General features: G+C 43.8%; 1 protein-coding gene across 5 annotated transcripts in view; it reads left to right on the plus strand.

Annotated features, from left to right (window-relative positions):
• setbp1 (SET binding protein 1) overlaps positions 1-19269 on the plus strand; it is a 402160-nt gene that overhangs the window by 288830 nt on the left and 94061 nt on the right. For all 5 annotated transcript variants that reach the window (XM_068032653.1, XM_068032667.1, XM_068032660.1 and 2 more), the window contains exon 3: positions 351-3906. In XM_068032653.1, coding sequence (XP_067888754.1) covers positions 351-3906 — 3556 coding nt within the window. The remainder of the gene's footprint in view (positions 1-350; positions 3907-19269) is intronic.

Here is a 19269-nt window from a genome sequence, read left to right on the forward strand (position 1 = left end):
AAAATTCCACTTCAGAGAATTGCCAGCACTAACTCACATGCTGTTACTGTATGCCACACTGGGTTGTTGTGCCAACCTGCTGTGCTACATCTCGCCATATGAGTTACATTTTTTAATGAAATAAAATTATGCATCGTATGTAAAAACCAACATCAAGGGATTAATTCAAGGTTAGAATCTACTCTGAGTGTTGATGTGTAGAAGCTACTCAGTCTAAAGTCTTTTGGTTCCTGATGATGTCTGAACCTCGTAACTTAGATTGTTCTCACTCCCAGTGTACTCGTATTGTTATTTGTAATTTGTCACAGGAAAAGGTCAAGTTTACTAAAGGTTTGTTTTTCTTTTGACAGGGTCCATCAAGGTCTCACAATCAACCTGAAGCGCGATTCAGTGAAATTCCCTCAAGATTGCAACATGACTTCAGTGCTGACGGTGTGAAACCGAAGTACCAGGAGAGAGTTAATCAGATCCAGCTTGAATGGTCTGCAACTTCTGCAGTTTCCCCTACTTTGCAGAGTAGTGCAACAGATGTTGACGCTAGAAGGGAAGTAGCAAGCACTGCTAACACTAATTCCATTTCAGATCAATTCTGTGACTTTGCAAATTCACAACTGAACAGGCCTGTTCCTGGCTGTACCTGGAATCAGTTTATAACTGGGAATGCTGGACTGGCCATTGTTAATGCTAACCGGCTGGTGACTCCTACATTATCCCAGCCCATTGGTCACCCAGAACCCATAGTTATACCGACAAAATCAATGGACAAAAGCAAAGAGTATTCCGAATCCACAGAGCAGCCACGTGGGATTGGGGCAGGCAAATCCTGCAGAAGAGACACCAAATGCTCAAAAAAACAGGCAGTGGACAACTCTGTAGAGTGGGACAAAAATGGTCAAAAGGGAACAGAGTTAGAATTTCTTGGGACTGCAAAAGGCAGGAAAGACATTTTAGCAGGTCACAGTGCAAACACAGAGCCACCATCAAGAGCATCTCCCAGCAGGCCCAACGCGATGAGTAGTCAAGAAAAGGATTCAAGTTCTGTAATGATTAGAATCCCAATAAAACCACAGACTGCAGTGTCTACTGGCACCAGAACAAGAAAGGGACGGCTATCAAAAGCAATCATAGATAAAAGTATACAATCAGAACCAACATGTGCTGACTCAAATGTTAAAAATGTTATTAGTAGCAACTTTTCTGATGCTGGAGATAATGTAAGCAACAGTAGGAGCCAGGTCAGCAGCAAGGTCATCAAGCAGCAAAGTAGAAGTATGCAGAAGGAACTTGGTCAAATCAATCTAGCAGTGGGGAGAGCTAGTGAATTAGCTGATCTCTCAAATAGTGGAAATAGGGTTAGGAAACCAACAGCAATATTGGCATCACCTGTTTTCATAGATCCCACTAAAAGCAGAAGAGGCTCCACAGAAATGAAGCATTCAAAACATTCAGCTAAAAACAGCACCATTTCTGCCAAATGTAAAACCATAAGTCTTCTGAAGGAAAACAGTGTTGTACAGCAAGAAAATACAGTCATAGAGCCTCCTTCTGCCTATCCTATAACCCCAGCTAGTCCACTATATTCTAACACAGATAGTCTTACAGTCATTACTCCTGTGAAGAAGAAACGGGGAAGACCAAAGAAACAACCTTTACTTACTGTTGAGACTATCCACGAAGGAACTGCCACCAGCCCAGTTAGCCCCATCTGTTGCGAGTCTCCCAATGGTAGTAAGAAAAAGAAGAAAAGAAAAAGCCCTGCTAAACTGATACCAATGGATTCTGTCACCTTAGAGCCTAATGACACATCATTTCCCAAAAAGGATGGGAAAATAAATGTCCTAGATAAGAAAACAATCAAAACTATCAATAAAATGAAAACCATGAAACGGAAGAATATTTTGAATCAAATTTTGTCCTATTCTAATAACACGGTACTAAAAAAGAAAGTACAGTCCTCTAGTGCTGTTTCAACAATCTCGTCTGTGCTTGAGACCAAGTTAGGGAAACAGATCAATGTTAGCAAGAGAGGGACTATTTATATTGGCAAAAAACGAGGAAGAAAACCAAAAGCCATGGTGCAGCTCCAGCAAAACGGAAATAAAGGTGTTGAGAAGTATTCAAAGCCAAGTTCTGCCCATTCAGAAAATCCGACTGTGCCTTTTGGTTCACAGCTGACTGGAGCAGTGTCACCAACCACTGCCCAACCATCACCTCCCCAGGTAGTGGGGCCTGTAGGAAACCTCAGCCCTGTCAGCAGTGAGACCAACTTATCTGAGTCAAAGGCAATGCCAAACCTTCAGCCAATTAGTGCACTTCCTACAAAAACCCCAAAAAGCTTGCATGCAAGCACTTGGAAGTTGTCTCCACCTAGGCTTCTGGCAAACTCTCCTTCTCACTTATCTGAGGCAGCTTCTTTAAAGGAGATTACACTGTCACCTATCAGTGAGTCTCATAGCGAGGAAACAATACCTAGCGATAGTGGAATTGGAACAGACAATAACAGCACTTCTGATCAAGCAGAGAAGAGTACAGAATCACGTCGCAAATACTCCTTTGATTTTTGCACACTTGATCCCTCAGAAGGTGCAGCAGGGGATCCTAGTGCAAAAGGAAAACACAGTCACAGACAGAAACACCTGTTTGTAGATGATTATCGTATTCATGAGAATATGAAGAAACAGAAGCATAGACGGAAGAGAAAAAGCCTACAAATGCAGAGCAGGGATGACCTGCAGCTCATAGCAGATCTAGAAGAACTAATTGCAAAGTTCCAGGTATTTCGCATTTCTCACAGAAGCTACTCTTTTTACCCTGATAACCCCTATCCCAGTATTTTTAGGGTCAATTTTGATCATTACTACCCTGTGCCATACATTCATTATGATCCATTACACTACCTTCGCCGGACAGCTGATCTTAAGTCTAAGAAAAAGCGTGGTAGACCTCCTAAAGCCCAAGAAACTATGACAAAGGTGCCTTTCTTACAGGGTTTTGGGTACCCATTACCCAGCGGGAGTTACTATGCACCCTATGGCATGCCTTATACATCATTGCCTATTGCGACAGGTATGATGAACCTTGGGTATTATGGGCAATATTCAGCTCCTTTCTACTTGTCTCATGCACTTGGGTCATCAACTCCCTTCATGAGGCCTACGATGCCTCCGCCCCAGTACCATGGCAGCTCCCACTTAAAAATGCCAACCACTGCCAAACACAAGGTGAAACATGCCATGCATTTGCAGCCTTCGATAGGGATGGATTTAAATACCATACAGCCTTCTTTAACATCACAAAGAGGCGGTGGCACTGGCATGCCCAGTAGCCGAATTCATAAGCGCAAGCATAAGCACAAACATAAGCATCGAGATGACCGCCTCATTGGGTCACGAGAAGATCTAGGTGAGCTCTTTGGGTGTAAATCTGATTTTGCTAAAGCTTTAGTCCATCAGAAACTAGGTGGCTGTGACAAAGATCTTACACTGGTTGCTGACAAAGGAAAACCTAAGGAGAAACTGAGACAGCAGGATGTTGAACCAATGCACACAGGACAAAAGGCCTCAAAGAACATCTTTGACATAGACACCTCATCAAAATTAGCCTTTTCTGACTTGTCACAATGGACAAGGACTGCTGAAAAATATGATTCCATCAGTGAGTCAATTGATGCTTGTGTCAGAAGGTACACAAGCACTGAGACCCGAACAAGGCGGGAGACATCCATGGACCTGTACGGGGATCTGCAGTCTGCAAGCAGCATGACTGAAAAGCGGGAAAGTGAATTAAGTGGGAGTAGAAAAAGGCACTTTGAGGGTTTTGGATCATATCGGGAGAAGAATGGACCTGTACTAAGGACTAACAAGAAAGACTGGGGGCAAAATCCACATAATACCCCTACAGCACCAGGTAAATATATAATTTTTAAAGATTATAATACTTCTGAAGTGTGTATGTGATATCATTTAGTTCTTTGTTGTGATTTTGATGAGACCTCCGTTAATCTATCTTATCTGATCTGCCAAATAGCAGTCTAAGGTTCAGAATTATGTTGTGATTTTTCAATCCAGCATGTTAATCAGGTCTTCCTCTGGCTTTTAAATTAAATGATTCTTTTATATTGGAACTCTAAAATTGTTAGTAAAATTGCTACCCGATTGTAGCTAATTTCAACAGTCAATGTGATGCACGATGACGTAGATCACTTTTGTTATGATTTGCATTTCATTAAAGACATTGAAACTAATGAGTTTATGATGACATGCAATGGATTTGGAGCAATGAAATAAAATGTATCTGTACCTTTCAGCAAATTACCAGCATGTCGTACTTGTGAAGTGATAGATGCAGTTATATAGATTTTTATCACTAATCTCAGCTTGGCAGAGGAAAACGGCCCTCACAACACCACTCATTCGGACATCCCCAAGTGTTTTAAATTTAGCGACATGTCATACAGGATGTAGGAGCTTGGTGTATGTTGATTGAGAGGCTGGTGTATGTGTGAAATCCCTTGTGGGGAAATTTTGATTTTTGGTCAATTTGTTTTATTCATTCATGGGATGAGGGTATCACTGGCATGGCAAGCATTTATAGTCCATCTCTAATTGCCTTTGAGACAACTGAGTGGCTTGCTGGGCCATTTCAGAGGGCAGTTAAGATTCAGCCACATTGCTGTGGGTCTAGAGACACATATAGGCCAGATCGACTTCCTGCCCTAAAGGACATTAGTGATCCAGCTGGGTTTTTACAATAATCTGATAGCTTCACTGTCACCATTGCCAGTACCAGCTTTTAATTCCAGATTTATTTAATTAATTGGGATTTGAACTCATGTCTCTGAATCATTAGTCCATGCCTCTGGATTACAAGTCCAGTAACATAACCACTATGATACTGTACCCACTAAATATGTAATAAATCATAGCATATCATAGTTCCTTTGAGAGGTTTGTATATGTCTTCAGAAGTCCAAGTTAGGCTGAGCAAAATTCTTCAAACCACAGAATATTGGCAAAACACTGTTCTGTCAGCAGAAGTTCCAACCCACGCAGAATTTGCCTTTTGTTTATGGTTTCCAGTGAGGTTTAAATGGCCACATGCATCCACTACCATCAATAAACATTGTACTTTAAGTTGAGTCTTTGTTGCACTTGAGCTCCATAACCTTATTTAAAAAAATACCTTTATAAATCTTTTTTCCCTTTTATAAGGTTAACAGCCACTTGATTTGTTTTACTATAACTGGCAGAATTGTTGAATAAATTACTTTGAATCAGTCTTCACAGTAGAGGAAGAGGATAATATACCTGACATTCCAGAGAAACTAACAATGAATCAAGGACTGGAACTCAGTAAAGTTAAAATAAGCAAGAAAACTGCATGAGAAATAATAATGGCACTAAAGACTTGCAAATCCCGAGGTCTTGATGGTTTCCACCCGAGGGTTTTATAGAAAATCATAGAAAGTTTACAGCACAGAAAGAAGCCATTTGGCCCATTGCGTCTGCGCCGGCCGAAAAACGAGCCACCCAGCCTAATTCCACCTTCCAGCACTTGGTCCGTAGCCCTGCAGCTTACGGCACTTGAGGTGCATATCCAGACACCTTTTAAATGAATTGAGGGTTTCTGCCTCTCCTACCCTTTCAGGCAGTGAGTTCCAGACCCCCACAACCCTCTGACTGAAAATATATTTCCTCCTCTCTCCTCTAATCTTTCTACCAATCACTTTGAATCTATGCCCTCGAGTCACTAAACTCTCTGCTAAGGTAAACAGGCCCTTCACATCCACTTTATCCAGGCCCCTCACAATTTTGTACATTTCAATCAAATCTCCCCTCAGCCTTCCCTTTCCAAGGAGAACAACCTCAGCCTATCCTATCTTTTCTCATAGCTGCATTTTTCCAGTCCTGGCAACATCCTCGCAAATCTCCTCTGTACCCGCTCAAGTGCAATTACATTCTTTCTGAAATGAGGTGACCAGAACTGCACACAGTATTCAAGTTCTGGCCTTACTAAAGATTTATACAGTTCCAGCATAACCTCCCTGCTCTTATATTCTATACCTCGGCTAATAAAGGAAAGGATTCCATATGCCTTCTTAACCACCTTATCGACCTGTCCTGTTAAGTGAAGTAGATGAGGAAATTGCACGTGCTTTATCTATAATCATCCAAAGCTCTGTTAATTCAGGAATTGTCGCTTTAGATTGGAAAATTTGTAAATATAATTCTATTATTTAAGAAAGGTGAGAGAGAGAAACCGGGAAATTATAGTCCTGTTAATTTAACATCTGTTGTGAGGAAGTTATTGGAATCTGTAATTAAGAACAGAGCGACTGAGCACTTACAGAGCACTTAGAGAAATTTGAACTGATTAGAGAGAACCAACTTGGATATGTAAAGGCTAGGTCATGTCTAATGGACCTAATTAAGTTTTTTTGAGGCAGTAACTAAAGTCGTAGACAGAGGAATGTCCATGGCTATATTGTATATGGACATAAATGCCAGAAGGCAATGGATAAGGTTCCACATAGGAGATTCTTAGTTAAAATTAAAGCTCATGGAATTGAAGATAAATTTAAGTTAACTCATCTGAGTTTCAGGTATAAATACAGGGGCTGGAGTACAGTTCGTCATGGAGTGTGACTTGGCACAGACTATGAAGTTGGGAATTTGGTGAGTGTGGGAGTTTGGTGATGAGGAGAAGGAGGTGCTCCTTTCTTTGTTTTTCAGCCTCCAGTAGCTGGTGAGTTTTCTTCCTTTGTCTCTCAGCTAGGAGAGTGCAACTTAACTTGTAAGCCGATTGGTCAGTGACTATCCACTGTAAGGGACTGTGTGTAAACAGCTGCATAATAGAAAAACATAAAAGTTTTAAATAAACTTTAACTACCAACAGGAGAAGGAGCTGATTGGTAAGTGAGGGTCTGTAATTCTATATTCTACTAGCAACAGGTTTAAAAGTAAGGTTAAAGTATGGCAGGGCAGCTCGGCCAAGTGGAATGTGCCCCCCGTGGTATGTGCGAAGTCATGGATGCTTCATGTGGCCTTGATGAGCACGTCTGCAGGAAGTGTCACCAGCTGCAGAAATTTGAGCTGGGGTTTCAGAATCCGAGCGGCAGCTGTGGTTGAGGACTACGTGGATAGTACATTTTGGGAGGTGGTCACTCCGCAATTTGGAGCATGCAGGCAGAGAGGTGACCACCAGAAAGCCGAGGAGGACCAGGCAGGTAGTGCAGGAGCCTTTGAGTCTATCTCGCTCATGAACCGGTTTTCCATTTTGGACATTGGTGAGGGCAATGGTTCCTCAGAGGTATGCAGCAAGAGCCAGGTTCGGGGCACCAAGGGTGGCTCGGCTGCACAGGCGGGAAGGAAGAAGAGTGGAAGATAAATAGTGGGAGGGGATTCGATAGTTAAGGGAACAGACAGGTGTTTCTGCGGCCGTAGACGTGACTCCAGGATGGCATGTTGCCTCTCTGGTGCCAGGGTCAAGGATGTCATGGAACAGCTGCAGGACCTTGTTAAGGGGGAGGGTGAACAGCCAGAGGTTACAGTTCACATTGGTACCAGCGACATTGGTAGAAAGAGGGATGAGGGTCCTGAAAGCATACTTTAGGGAGCTAGGTACAACATTAAAAAGCAGAGATAGTAATCTCTGGATTACTCCCAGTGCCATGCGCCAGTGAGCATAGAAATAGGAGGTTAGAGCTGATGAATGCATGGCTGGAGAGATGGTGCAGGTTACAGGGCTTTAGATTCCTGGGGCATTGGGACCAGTTCTGGGGGGGTGGGTGGGACCTGAACATGCCGGATGATTTGCATCTCAGTAGGGCCGGGCCCAATATCCTTGCTGATGCTGTTGGGCAGGATTTAAATTAGTTTGGCAGGGGGATGGGAACCTGAGGGTAGACTCAGATGGGGCAAAATCAGAAATGGAAATGGAAGGCTGAAAATTAGTCAAAGAGTCTGGAAGGCAGAGGAAACAAAGGATAGAAAATACTTACCTGAAGACAGGAGCGGCGGCGGCTGGCGGACCTGGGCAGAAGCTCATCCGGAGCGGGAGCTGTAAAAGAGAGCGCGGGGCTCGAGGCCCTCACTTACCTGAAGACAGGAGCGGTGGTGGCTGGCGGACCTGCTCTCTTGGCGCATGCTGAAACTCGAAAAAAAAAAGCTTACAGTGACATCACAGGAAATTTGCAAGGTGATTGGTTGGGTGAGTAGCAGCTGTTAGTGCATTTAAATAGCTTAAAAAGTAAGGGGAAAGTTTTTTTTGTTGAAAAAAAACCTCTAGTGATAATGTATTGCTAAAGTGTTTTTTTCAATTCTGTGTAACTTATTAAGGACTTTAGATTGTAGTGGGTAGAATAAGGCCCCTAGTGTAATTAGTATTTTTTAATTAAGGGAGTAACTAATTAATCTAAGGGTAAGTCATGGCAGGAGAGCTCAGCCCCGTGATATGCTTCTCCTGCGCTTTGTGAGAAATCAGGGACGCTTCCAGGGTCCCTGACGACCATGTGTGCAGGAAGTGTATCCATCTGCAGCCACTGGCTACCCGCATTATGGAGCTGGAGCTGTGGATGGATTCACTGTGGAGCATCCGCGATGCTGAGAACATTGTGGATAGCACGTTTAGAGAGGTGGTCACACCGCAGGTAATGGCTACACAGGCAGAAAAGGGATGGATGACCACCAGACGGAGTAGTAGGCACAGGCAGGTAGTGCAGGAGTCCTCTGTGGCCATCCCCCTCTCAAACAGATACTGTTGGATACTGTTGGGGGGATGACCTCCCAGGGGAAAGCAGCAACAGCCAAGTTCGTGGCACCACGGAGAACTCTGCTGCACAGCAGTGGAGGAAAAGGGGTGGAAGAGCTATAGTGATAGGGGATTCTATTGTAAGGGATGCAGATAGGCCTTTCTGTGTCTGCAAACGAGATTCCAGGATCGTATGTTGCCTCCCTGGTGCTAGGGTCAAGGATGTCACGGAGCAGCTGGAGGACATTCTGAAGGGGGAGGGTGAGCAGTCAGAGATCGTGATACACATTGGTACCAACGACATAGGTAGAAAGAGGGATGAGGTTCTGCAACAAGAATTTAGGGAGCTATGTAGCAGACTAAAAAGCAGGACCTCAAAGCTTGTAATCTCTGGATTACTCCCTCTGCCACGTGTTAGCGAGTATAGGAATAGGAGGATAGAGCAGATGAATGCGTGGCTGAGGAGATGGTGCAGGAGAGAGGGCCTTAGGGTCCTGGATCACTCGGTCTGTTTCTGGCAATGGTGGGACCTGTACAAGTTGGACGGGTTGCACCTGAACCGGAACGGGGCCAACATCCTTGCTGGGAGGTTTGCTCGTGCTGTTGGTGGGGGGCGGGGGGGGTTTAAACTAATTTGGCAGGGGATGGGATACAGAGTGGAGGTACAGTAGGGGTTGAGGCACAGCCAAATATAGAAGAGAAACTGAGTCAGTCTGGAAGGCAGAGCAAATATAGACCTGTTAAGGCACAAGTGAAAAATGCAAGGCTGGATTGCATTTACTTTAATGCAAGGAGTCTTACTAATAATGCAGATGAATTAAGGGCATTGATTAGTACATGGGATCATGATATCATTGCTATCACTGAGACATGACTGAGGGAGGGGCAGGACTAGCAACTCAGTATTCCAGGGTATAGAATCTTCAGGCATGATAGGGGAGGGGACAAAAGAGGAGGGGGCATTGCACTGTTGATCATGCAGTCAGTTACTGCAGTAAGGAGGGATGATGTCTTAGAAGGTTCCTCAAATGAGGCCATATGGGTAGAACCTAAGAAAAAAAGGGGGGCAATCACTTGGCTGGGAGTGTAGTACAGGCCTCCAAACAGTTAGTGAGAGATAGAGGAGCAGATATGTGGGCAAATCTCAGAGAGGTGTAAAAATAATAGGGTAATAATAGGGGATTTCAACTTACCTAATATCAACTGGGATAGTCTTAGTGCAAAAGGCTTAACGGGGGAGAAATTCTTAAAATGCATACAGGAGAGCTTTTTGAACCAGTATGTAGAAAGTCCTACAAGAGAAGGGGTAGTACTGAACCTAATCCTAGGGAATGAAGTTGGACAAGTGGTAGAAGTATCAGTGGGGGAGCATTTCGGGGATAGTGACCATAACTCTATGATTTAAGGTAGTTATGGAAAAGGACAAAGACAGGCCGGAAATAAAGGTACTGAATTGGGGGAAGGCCGATTTCAATTTGATAAAACAGGACTGAGAGCAGCTACTTGTAGGAAAGTCTACATCAGACCAGTGGGAGTCATTCAAAGAGTTAATAGTGAGGGTTCAGAGCCAACATTTACCCATTAAGGTGAAGGGTAGGACCATCAAGTCCAGGGAACCCTGGATGTCAAGGGATATAGACTATTGAATCAGGAAAAAAAAGGAGGCTGATGGCAGATTCGGAGCACTGAAAACAGTGGAAGTATTAGAGGAGTATAGAAAGTGTAGGGGGGTACTTACAAAAGTAATTAGGAGAGCGAAGAGGGGACATGAAAAAACATTGGCGGGCAAGATAAAGGAAAATCCTAAGGCGTTTTATAAGTATATTAAGGGCAAGAGGATTACCAGGGAAAGAGTGAGGCCCATTAGGGACCAAAGTGGCAATCTGTGTGTGGAGCTGGAGAACATAGGTGATGTTTTAAATGATTACTTTTCATCTGTTTTCACTGTGGAGAACTAGGATGTAGGTGTAGAGATCAGGGAGGGGGATTGCGATATACTTGAACATATTAACATTGAAAGGGAGGAAGTATTAGATGTTTTAGCAGGCTAAAAAGTGGATAAATCCCTAGGCCCAGATGAGATGTATCCCAGACTGAAATGTGAGGCAAGGGAAGTGATAGCAGGGGCTCGAACACAAATTTTCAGATCCTCTGTGGCCACGGGAGAGATGCCAGAGGATTGGAGGACAGTGAATGTGGTACCGTTTTCAAGAAGGGTAGCAGGGATAGACCAGGTAATTACAGACAAGTGAGTCTAATATGAGTGGTTGGGAAACTATTGGAAAAAATTCTGAGGGACACGATTAATTTCCACTTGGAGAAGCAGGGAATAATCAGGGATCGTCAGCACGGCTTTGTCAGGGGGAGATCGTGTCTAACTAACTTGATAGAATTTTTCAAGGAGGTGACTAGATGTGTAGATAAGGATAAAGCAGTTGATGTAGTCTCCTTGGACTTCAGTAAAGCTTTTGATAAGGTCCCGCATGGGAGATTGGTTAAGAAGGTAAGAGCCCATGGGATCCAGGGCAAATTGGATCCAAAGTTGGCTTAGTGGCAGGAGGCAGAAGGTGATGGTCGAGGGTTGTTTTTGAGAGTGGAAGCCTGTGACCAGTGGTGTACCACAGGGATCGCCGCTGGAACCCTTGCTGTTTGTAGTGTACATTAATGATTTAGATGAGAATATAGGAGGTATGATAAGTAAGTTCGCAGATGACACGAAAATTGGTTGTGTCGTAAATAGTGAGGAGGAAAGCCTTAGATTACAGGATGATATAGATGGGCTGGTAAGATGGGCGGAGCAGTGGCAAATGGAATTTAATCCTGAGAAGTGTGAGGTGATGTATTTTGGGAGGACTAACAAGGCAAGGGAATATACAATGGATGTTAGAACCCTAGGAAGTACAGAAGGTCAGAGGGACCTTGGTGTACGTGTCCATAGATCACTGAAGGCAGCTGCACAGGTAGATAAGGTGGTTAGGAAGACCAATGGGATAATTGCCTTTAGTAGCCGAGGCATAGAATATAAGAGCAAGGAGGTTATGATGGCGCTGTATAAAACGCTAGTTGGGCCACAGCTGAAGTACTGTGTATAGTTCTGGGCACCACACTATAGGAAGGATGTGTTTGCACTGGAGAGGATGCAGAGGAGATTCACCAGGAAGTTGCTTGGGCTGGAGCATTTCAGCTATGAAGAGAGACTGAAAAGGCTAGGGTTATTTTCCTTAGAACAGAGAAGGCTGAGTGGGGACCTGATTGAGGTATACAACATTATGAGGGGCATTGATAGGTTAGATAGGAAGAGACATTTTCCCTTAGCAGAGGGGTCAATAACTGGGGGCATAGATTTAAGGTAAGGGGCAGGAGGTTTAGAGGGGATTTGAGGAAAAAAAATTTCGCCCAGAGGGTGGTTGGAATCTGGAGTACACTGCCTGAAGGGGTGGTAGTGGCAGGAACCCTCACAACATTAAAGAAGTATTTAGATGAGCACTTGAAATGCCATAACATACGAGGCTACGGGCCAAGTGCTGGAAAATGGGACTAGAATAGCTCGGTGCTTGATGGCCGGCTCAGACATGATGGGCCGAAGGCTCTAAAAACAAGAGTTTGGCAGTGCTCAAGGGTATATACTTCAATGCAAGGAGTATAGCAAATAAAGCAGATGAGCTCAGGGCACAAATAGAAACATGGCAGTATGATATAGCTATTACAGAAACATGGCATAAAGAGAGACAGGAATGGCAGCTCAATGTTCCTGGTTACAGGGTTTCCAGATGAGATAAAGAAGGGAAATAAAAAGGGAGAGGGGGTGGCAATTTTGGTTAGAGAAGCAATTACAGCTGTGAGAAGGGATAATATGTTGGAAGCATCAATAATTGAGGCCATATGGATTGAGCTTAAGAACAAAAAAGGGGCAGTCACACTACTGGGAGTGTACTATAGACCCCCGAACAATCAAAGGGAGATAGAAGAGCAAATATGTAGGCAAATTTCTCAGAAGTGCAAAAGCAATCGGGCAGTATTACTACCGCAGTATTAACTGGGATGGTTTTAGTGTGAAAAAATGGAGGGAACAGAATTCTTAAGGTGCTTTCAGGAGAACTATTTTGACCAGTATGTAGCAAGTCCAACAAGAGAGGACACGGTATAATAAAAGCAAAATACTGCGGATGCTGGAAATCTGAAACAAAAACAAGAAATGCTGGATTCACTCAGCAGGTCTGGCAGCATCTGTGGAAAGAGAAGCAGAGTTAACGTTTCGGGTCAGTGACCCTTCTTCGGAACTGAGAGGACACGGTTCTGGACTTGGTTTTAGGTAATGAAGCTCAGGTGGAAGGAGTGGCAGTGGGAGAGCATTTTGGTGGTAGTGATCATAATTCAGTTAGTTTTAACATAATTATGGAAAAGGACTGAGATAGAATAGGAGTTAAAGTTCTCAATTGGGGTAAGGCCAATTTTACTAAGCTGAGAAGTGATTTAACAAAAATGGCCTTGAAGCAGCTACTTGAAGGTAAACCGGTGTCAGAACAATGGGAGGCATTCAAAGGGGAGATTCAGGGGGTTCAGAGTAAACATGTTCCCACAAAGAAAAAGGGTGGGACTACCATATCTAGAACGTCCTGGATGTCAAGGAGCTTACATGGTACGATCAGGCAGAAAAGGAAAGCTTATGTCAGACACTGAAAATCAATACTACAGAAAGCCAAGAGCGTGAGTCCAGAAGGCTGTGTTGCCTGTCGGGTGCCAGAGTTCAGGACATCTGCTCAGGGCTGGACAGGGACTTGGAGTGGGAGGGGAAGGATCCAGTTGTCGTGGTCCATGTAGGTACCAACGACATCGTTAGGACGAGGAAAGAGGTTCTGCTTAGATAGTATGAGAAGCTAGGCACCAAATTGAAGAGCAGAACCTTAAGGATAATAATCTCTGGATTATTACCTGAGCCACGTGCCAATTGGCAAAGAGCACATATGTTTAGTGAAATGACTCATGTGGGAGAAGTGGGTTTCGGTTCATGGAACACTGGCACCAGTACTGGGGAAAGTGGGGGCTGTACCTTTGGGACGGTCTGCACCTGAACCATGCTGGTACCAGTGTTCAAGCAAATTGTTGAACTAGGGAAGTAGAGAGGGTTTTAAACTAAACAAGAGATGGTGAGGGATCAAGCTTGAGAAGATGCAGCAAATCAAGGGGTAGAGTTAAGGCAGCAGAGCAGAATAATAATATGGGAAATGAAGGTCAGAGAATGACAAGAAGGGACAGAGAAAAAAACCGAAGAGCATCCAACAGTCGAGTGTTTTACAGTCGATATTACAAAGATAACAAAAAGACAAAACTAAAGGTTTTATATCTGAATGCACATAGCATTCATAACAAAGTAGACAAACTGATAGTATACATTGAAGAAAATAAATATGATCTAATAGCCATTACGGAGATGTGACTGCAGAATGGCAAGGATTGGGTGCTGTATATTGAGTGGTATGTGACATTCAAGAAGAATAGGAAGCTAGGTAAAGGTAGAGGGGTAGCACTGTTAATCAAGAATGGCATTGGTGCAATATTTAGAGATGACCTTGGTTCAGGAGATCAGGATGTAGAATCGGTTTAGGTGGAGATGAGGAATAGTAGGGGAAAGAAGTCACCAGTGGGAGTGGTCTACAGGCCCCCGAACAGTAATCACAATATAAAACGAAGTATACAAGAAGAAATATTGGGTGCTTGTGATAAAGGGACAGCAGTAATCATGGGTAATTTTAATCTGCATGTAAACTGGAAAAATTAGATTGTCAATAGTAGCCTGGATGAGGAGTTCATAGAATGCTTTCGAGATCATTTCTTAGAGTAGCACGTTCTGGGACCAACCAGAGAGCAGATTATATTAGACTTGGTATTGTGTAATGTGACAGGATTAATTAATGACCTCAGAGTAAGGGCACCTCTAGGTAGCAGGGACCACAATATGATTGAATTTTACATCCAGTTTGAAAGAGAGAAGAGTAGGACTAGTATTTTAAACTTGAATAAGGACAACTATGTGGGCATGAAAGCTGAGCTAGCTGAAGTGAACTGGGTTACTAGGCTTGGAGATAGATCAATAGAGAAGCAGTGGCAGACATTTAAGGGGATATTTCAGAATACTCAGAATAAGTATATTCCTACAATAAAGAAAAAATTCTAAGGGGAGGACCACCATCCGTGGTTAACTAAAGAAGTTAAGCAATGCATCAAACTTATGGAAAAGGCTTATACTTGTGCAAAGATGAGTGGCAGTTCAGATGATTAGTCAGAATATAAAGAATGCAGAGAATGACTAAAAGATTAATCAGGAGAAAGAAACTAGAGTATGAGAGGAAGCTAGTTAGAAATGTAAAAACGGATAGCAAGTTAAAGCCTGGCTCGGGTATAATATTAAAACCCAACCTGGGCCCGACCCGACCCGCCCACAGCTAACCCGAACCCGCGTCCTTTAATTTTTTTTCGTGCCCGACCCGACACAAATACCCTTCATCCGTTCCGGCAGCAGGCTATTCCAGCAGCTGGCGTTGTGGGGAATCATGGGTAAACCTAATCCTGTGACTTACCGGAAGCAGCACCATCTAGCCCAATCCGACCCGACCCGACCCAAGCCCGAATGCTGGACTCGGAATTCCGACCTGACCCGACCCGACCTGAACCTAACACGTAGTCAGGTTCGGGTTGGGTAGCCAGGCTTTATAGCAAGAGTTTCTACAGGTATTTAAAAAGGAAAAGAGTAAGTAAAGTGAGTGTTGGTCCTCTGGAGAGTATGAATGGAGAGCTAATAGTAGATAATAAGGAAATGGTGGGTGCAATGAACAAATATTTTGCTTCTGTCTTCTCTATAGAGGATACAAAAAACATTCCGGCAATAGCTGTAAATCAGGAGGTGGAAGGAAGGGAGGAACTTGGTGAAATTACAGTCACCAGGGAAATGGTACTGAGCAAACTGATGGAGCTGTGGGCTGACAAATCCCCGGATCCTGATGTACTTCATCCGAGGGTTTTAAAAGAGGTGGCTAATGAGGTAGTAGATCCGTTGGTGTTAATTTTTCAAAATTCGCTAGATTCTGGAAAGATTCCATCAGACTGGAAATTAGCAAATATAACCCCTCTATTCAAGAAGTCCGGGAGGCAGAAAACAGGTAACTATAGGCCAGTTGACATCTGTCATGGGGAAGGCGTTAGAATCGATCATTAAAGAGGTTGTAGCTGGGCACTTAGAAAAACTCATGGTAATCGGGAATAGTCGGCATGGCTTTGTGAAAAGGAGATTATGTTTATCCTATATCTTGGAGTTCTTTGAAGGAGTGACATGTGCTGTGGATAAAGGGGATCCCGTTGATGTACTGTACTTGGATTTCCAGAAGGCATTTGACAAGGTGCCACATAAAAGGTTATTGCGCAAAGTTGGAGCTCATGGTGTAGGGGGTAACATATTAGCATAGATAGAAGATTGGCTGGCTGGCAGAAAACAGAGAGTAGGTATAAATGGGTCCTTTTATGATTGGCAGGATTTGAAGAGTGGAACCCCGCAGGAATCTATTCTGGGGCCTCAACCTTTTACAATTTATATCAATGACTTAGATGAGGGGAGCGATGGCAAGGTAGCTAAATTTGCAGATGACTCAAAGATAGGTAGGGAAGTACATTGCGAGAAGGACATAAGGAGCTTGCAGATTGATATGGATAGGTTGAGTGAGTTGGCAAAAATCTGGCAGATGGAGTATGATTTGGGAAAATGTGAAGTTGTCCACTTTGGCAGAAAGAATAAAAAAGCAGTTTTACTTTAACGGCGAACGACTGCAGAATTCCGAGGTGCAGAGTGGTCTAAGTGTTCTAGTGCAGGAGACACAAAAAGTTAGTATGCAGGTCGGTAAGTTAACAAAGAAGGCTGATGGAATATCCTTTATTATGAGAGGAATTGAAATTAAAAGTAAGGATGTTATGCTTCAGTAATGCAAGGCATTGGTGAGAACACATCGTGAATACTGTGTGCAGTTTTGCTCTCCTTATTTAAGGAAGGATGTAAATGCGTTGGAGGCGGTTCAGAGGAGTTTTACTAGATTACTAGCTGGAATGAACAGGTTGTCTTATGAGGAAAGGTTGGACAGACTGGGCTTGTTTTCACTGGAGTTTAGAAGAGTGAGGGGAGACATGATTGAAGTTTATAAGATCCTGAACGGTCTTGACAAGGTGGATGTAGACAGGATGTTTCCTCTTGTGGGTGAGTCCAGAACTAGGGGGCACTGTTTTAAAATTAGGGGTCGCCATTTTACGATACTGATGAGAAATTTTTTCTCTGAGAGTTGTGCGACGTTGGAACTCTCTGCCTCAGAAGGTGGTGGAGGCGGGGTCATTGAATATTTTTAAGGCGGAGGTAGCTTCTTGTTAGGCAAGGGAATCAAGGGTTATCAGGGGTAGATAGGAGTGTGGAATTCGGGACACAAACAGTTGAGCGATGATCTTATTGAGTGGTAGAGCTGGCTAGAAGGGCCGAATAGCCTACTTCTTCTCCTAATTCGTATGTTCATATGAGCATAGAAAGTAGAGGGGTGAAATCAAAAAGGAAATTAGGAAAGCAAAGAGAGGGCATGAAAGAAATTTGGCAAATAAAATCAAGAAGAACCCAAAGATGTTTTATCAATACATTAAGAGTAAGAGGATAACTAAGGAAAGAATGGGGTCCATAAAAGACCAGAAAGTAACCTTTGTGGATATGGTTCTTAATGAATACTTTGAGTCCGTCTTCCCAAAAGCGGGGGACGATGTAGTTAAGGAGGAGGAGTGTGAAGTATTGGATGTGATAAACATAGGGAGAGAGGAAGCATTAAGGGGATTAACATCCTTGGAAGTGGATAATCATCAGGGTCAGATGAAATGTACCCAGCTGTTAAAAGAAGCCAGAGAGGATTTAGCGGAAGGTCTGACCATCATTTTTCAATCCTTACTGGATACAGGTTTGGTGCCAGAGGATTGGAGGTCTGCTAACATTGTACCTTTGTTTAAAAAGGGAGCAAGGGATAAACTGAATAATTACAGGCCAGTCAGTCGAACCTCGATAGTGGGCAAATTATTGGAATCAATTCTGAGAGATAGGGTAAACTGTCACTTAGAAAAGCATGAAGTAATCAAGGATAGTCAGCATGGGTTAGTTAAGGGAAGGTCGTGTCTGACTAACTTGATTGAATTTTTTGAGGAAGTAACAAGGAGGATTGATGAGGGTAGTGCAGTTGATGTGGTCGACATGGATTTTAGCAAGGCTTTTGGCAAGGTTCCACATGGCAGACGGGTTAAAAAAAAAGTAAAATCCCACAGGATCCAAGGAAATGCAGCAAGGTGGATACAAAATTGGCTCGGTGGCAGGAACGAAAGGGTAGTTGTTGACGGCTGTTTTTGCAACTGGAGATCTGTTTCAAGTGGGGTTCCGCAGGGCTCAGTACTAGGTCCCCTACTTTTTGAAGTATATATTAACAATTTGGATGTAAATGTAGGGGAATGATCAAGAAATTTGCAGGCAACACAAAAATTGGCTGCGTGGTTGATAGTGAGCAGGACAGCTGTAGGCTGCAGGAAGATATTGATGGACTGGTCAGGTGGCAAATGGAATTTAGCCCAGAGAAGTGTGAGGGGATGCATTTGGGGAGGTCAAACAAGGCAAAGGAATACACAGTAAATGAGAGGATACTGAGAGGTGTAGAGGAAGTGAGGGACCTTGGAGTGAAGGTCCACAGATCCCCGAAGGTAGCATCTCCCCTTGACATTCAACGACATTACCATCGCTGAATCCCCCGCTATCAACATCCTCTGGGCTACCATTGACCAGAAACTGAACTGGAGTAGCCATATAAATACCGTGGCTACAAGAGCAAGTCAGAGGCTAGGAATCCTGAGGCGAATAACTCACCTCCTGACTCCCCAAAGCCTGTCCACCATCTACAAGGCACAAGTCAGGAGTGTGATGGAATATTCTCCACTTGCCTGGATGGGTGCAGCTCCGACAACACTCAAGAAGCTCAACACCATCCAGGACAAAGCAGCCCGCTTGATTGGCACCCTATCTACAAACATTCACTCCCTCCACCACCAACGCACAGTGGCAGCAGTGTGTACCATCTACAAGATGCACTGCAGCAGTGCACCAAGGCTCCTTAGACAGCACCTTCCAAACCCGTGACCTCTACCAACTAGAAGGACAAGGGCAGCAAATACATGGGAACACCACCACCTGCAAGTTCCCCTCCAAGTCACACACCATCCTGACTTGGAATTATATCGCCGTTCCTTCACTGTCGCTCGGGCAAAATCCTGGAACTCCCTTCCGAACAGCACTGTGGGTGTACCTACCCCAAATGGACTGCAGCGGTTCAAGAAGGCAGCTCATCACCACCTTCTCAAGAGCAATTAGGGATGGGCAATAAATGCTGGCCAGGCCAGTGACGCCTACATCCCATGAATGAATAAAAAATGCCAGTAGTGGGGTGGGAGTGGCCAGGATGACATAGGGGC

This window comes from Heterodontus francisci, chromosome 1 (assembly GCF_036365525.1).
Source record: "Heterodontus francisci isolate sHetFra1 chromosome 1, sHetFra1.hap1, whole genome shotgun sequence".
NCBI lineage: Eukaryota > Metazoa > Chordata > Chondrichthyes > Heterodontiformes > Heterodontidae > Heterodontus > Heterodontus francisci.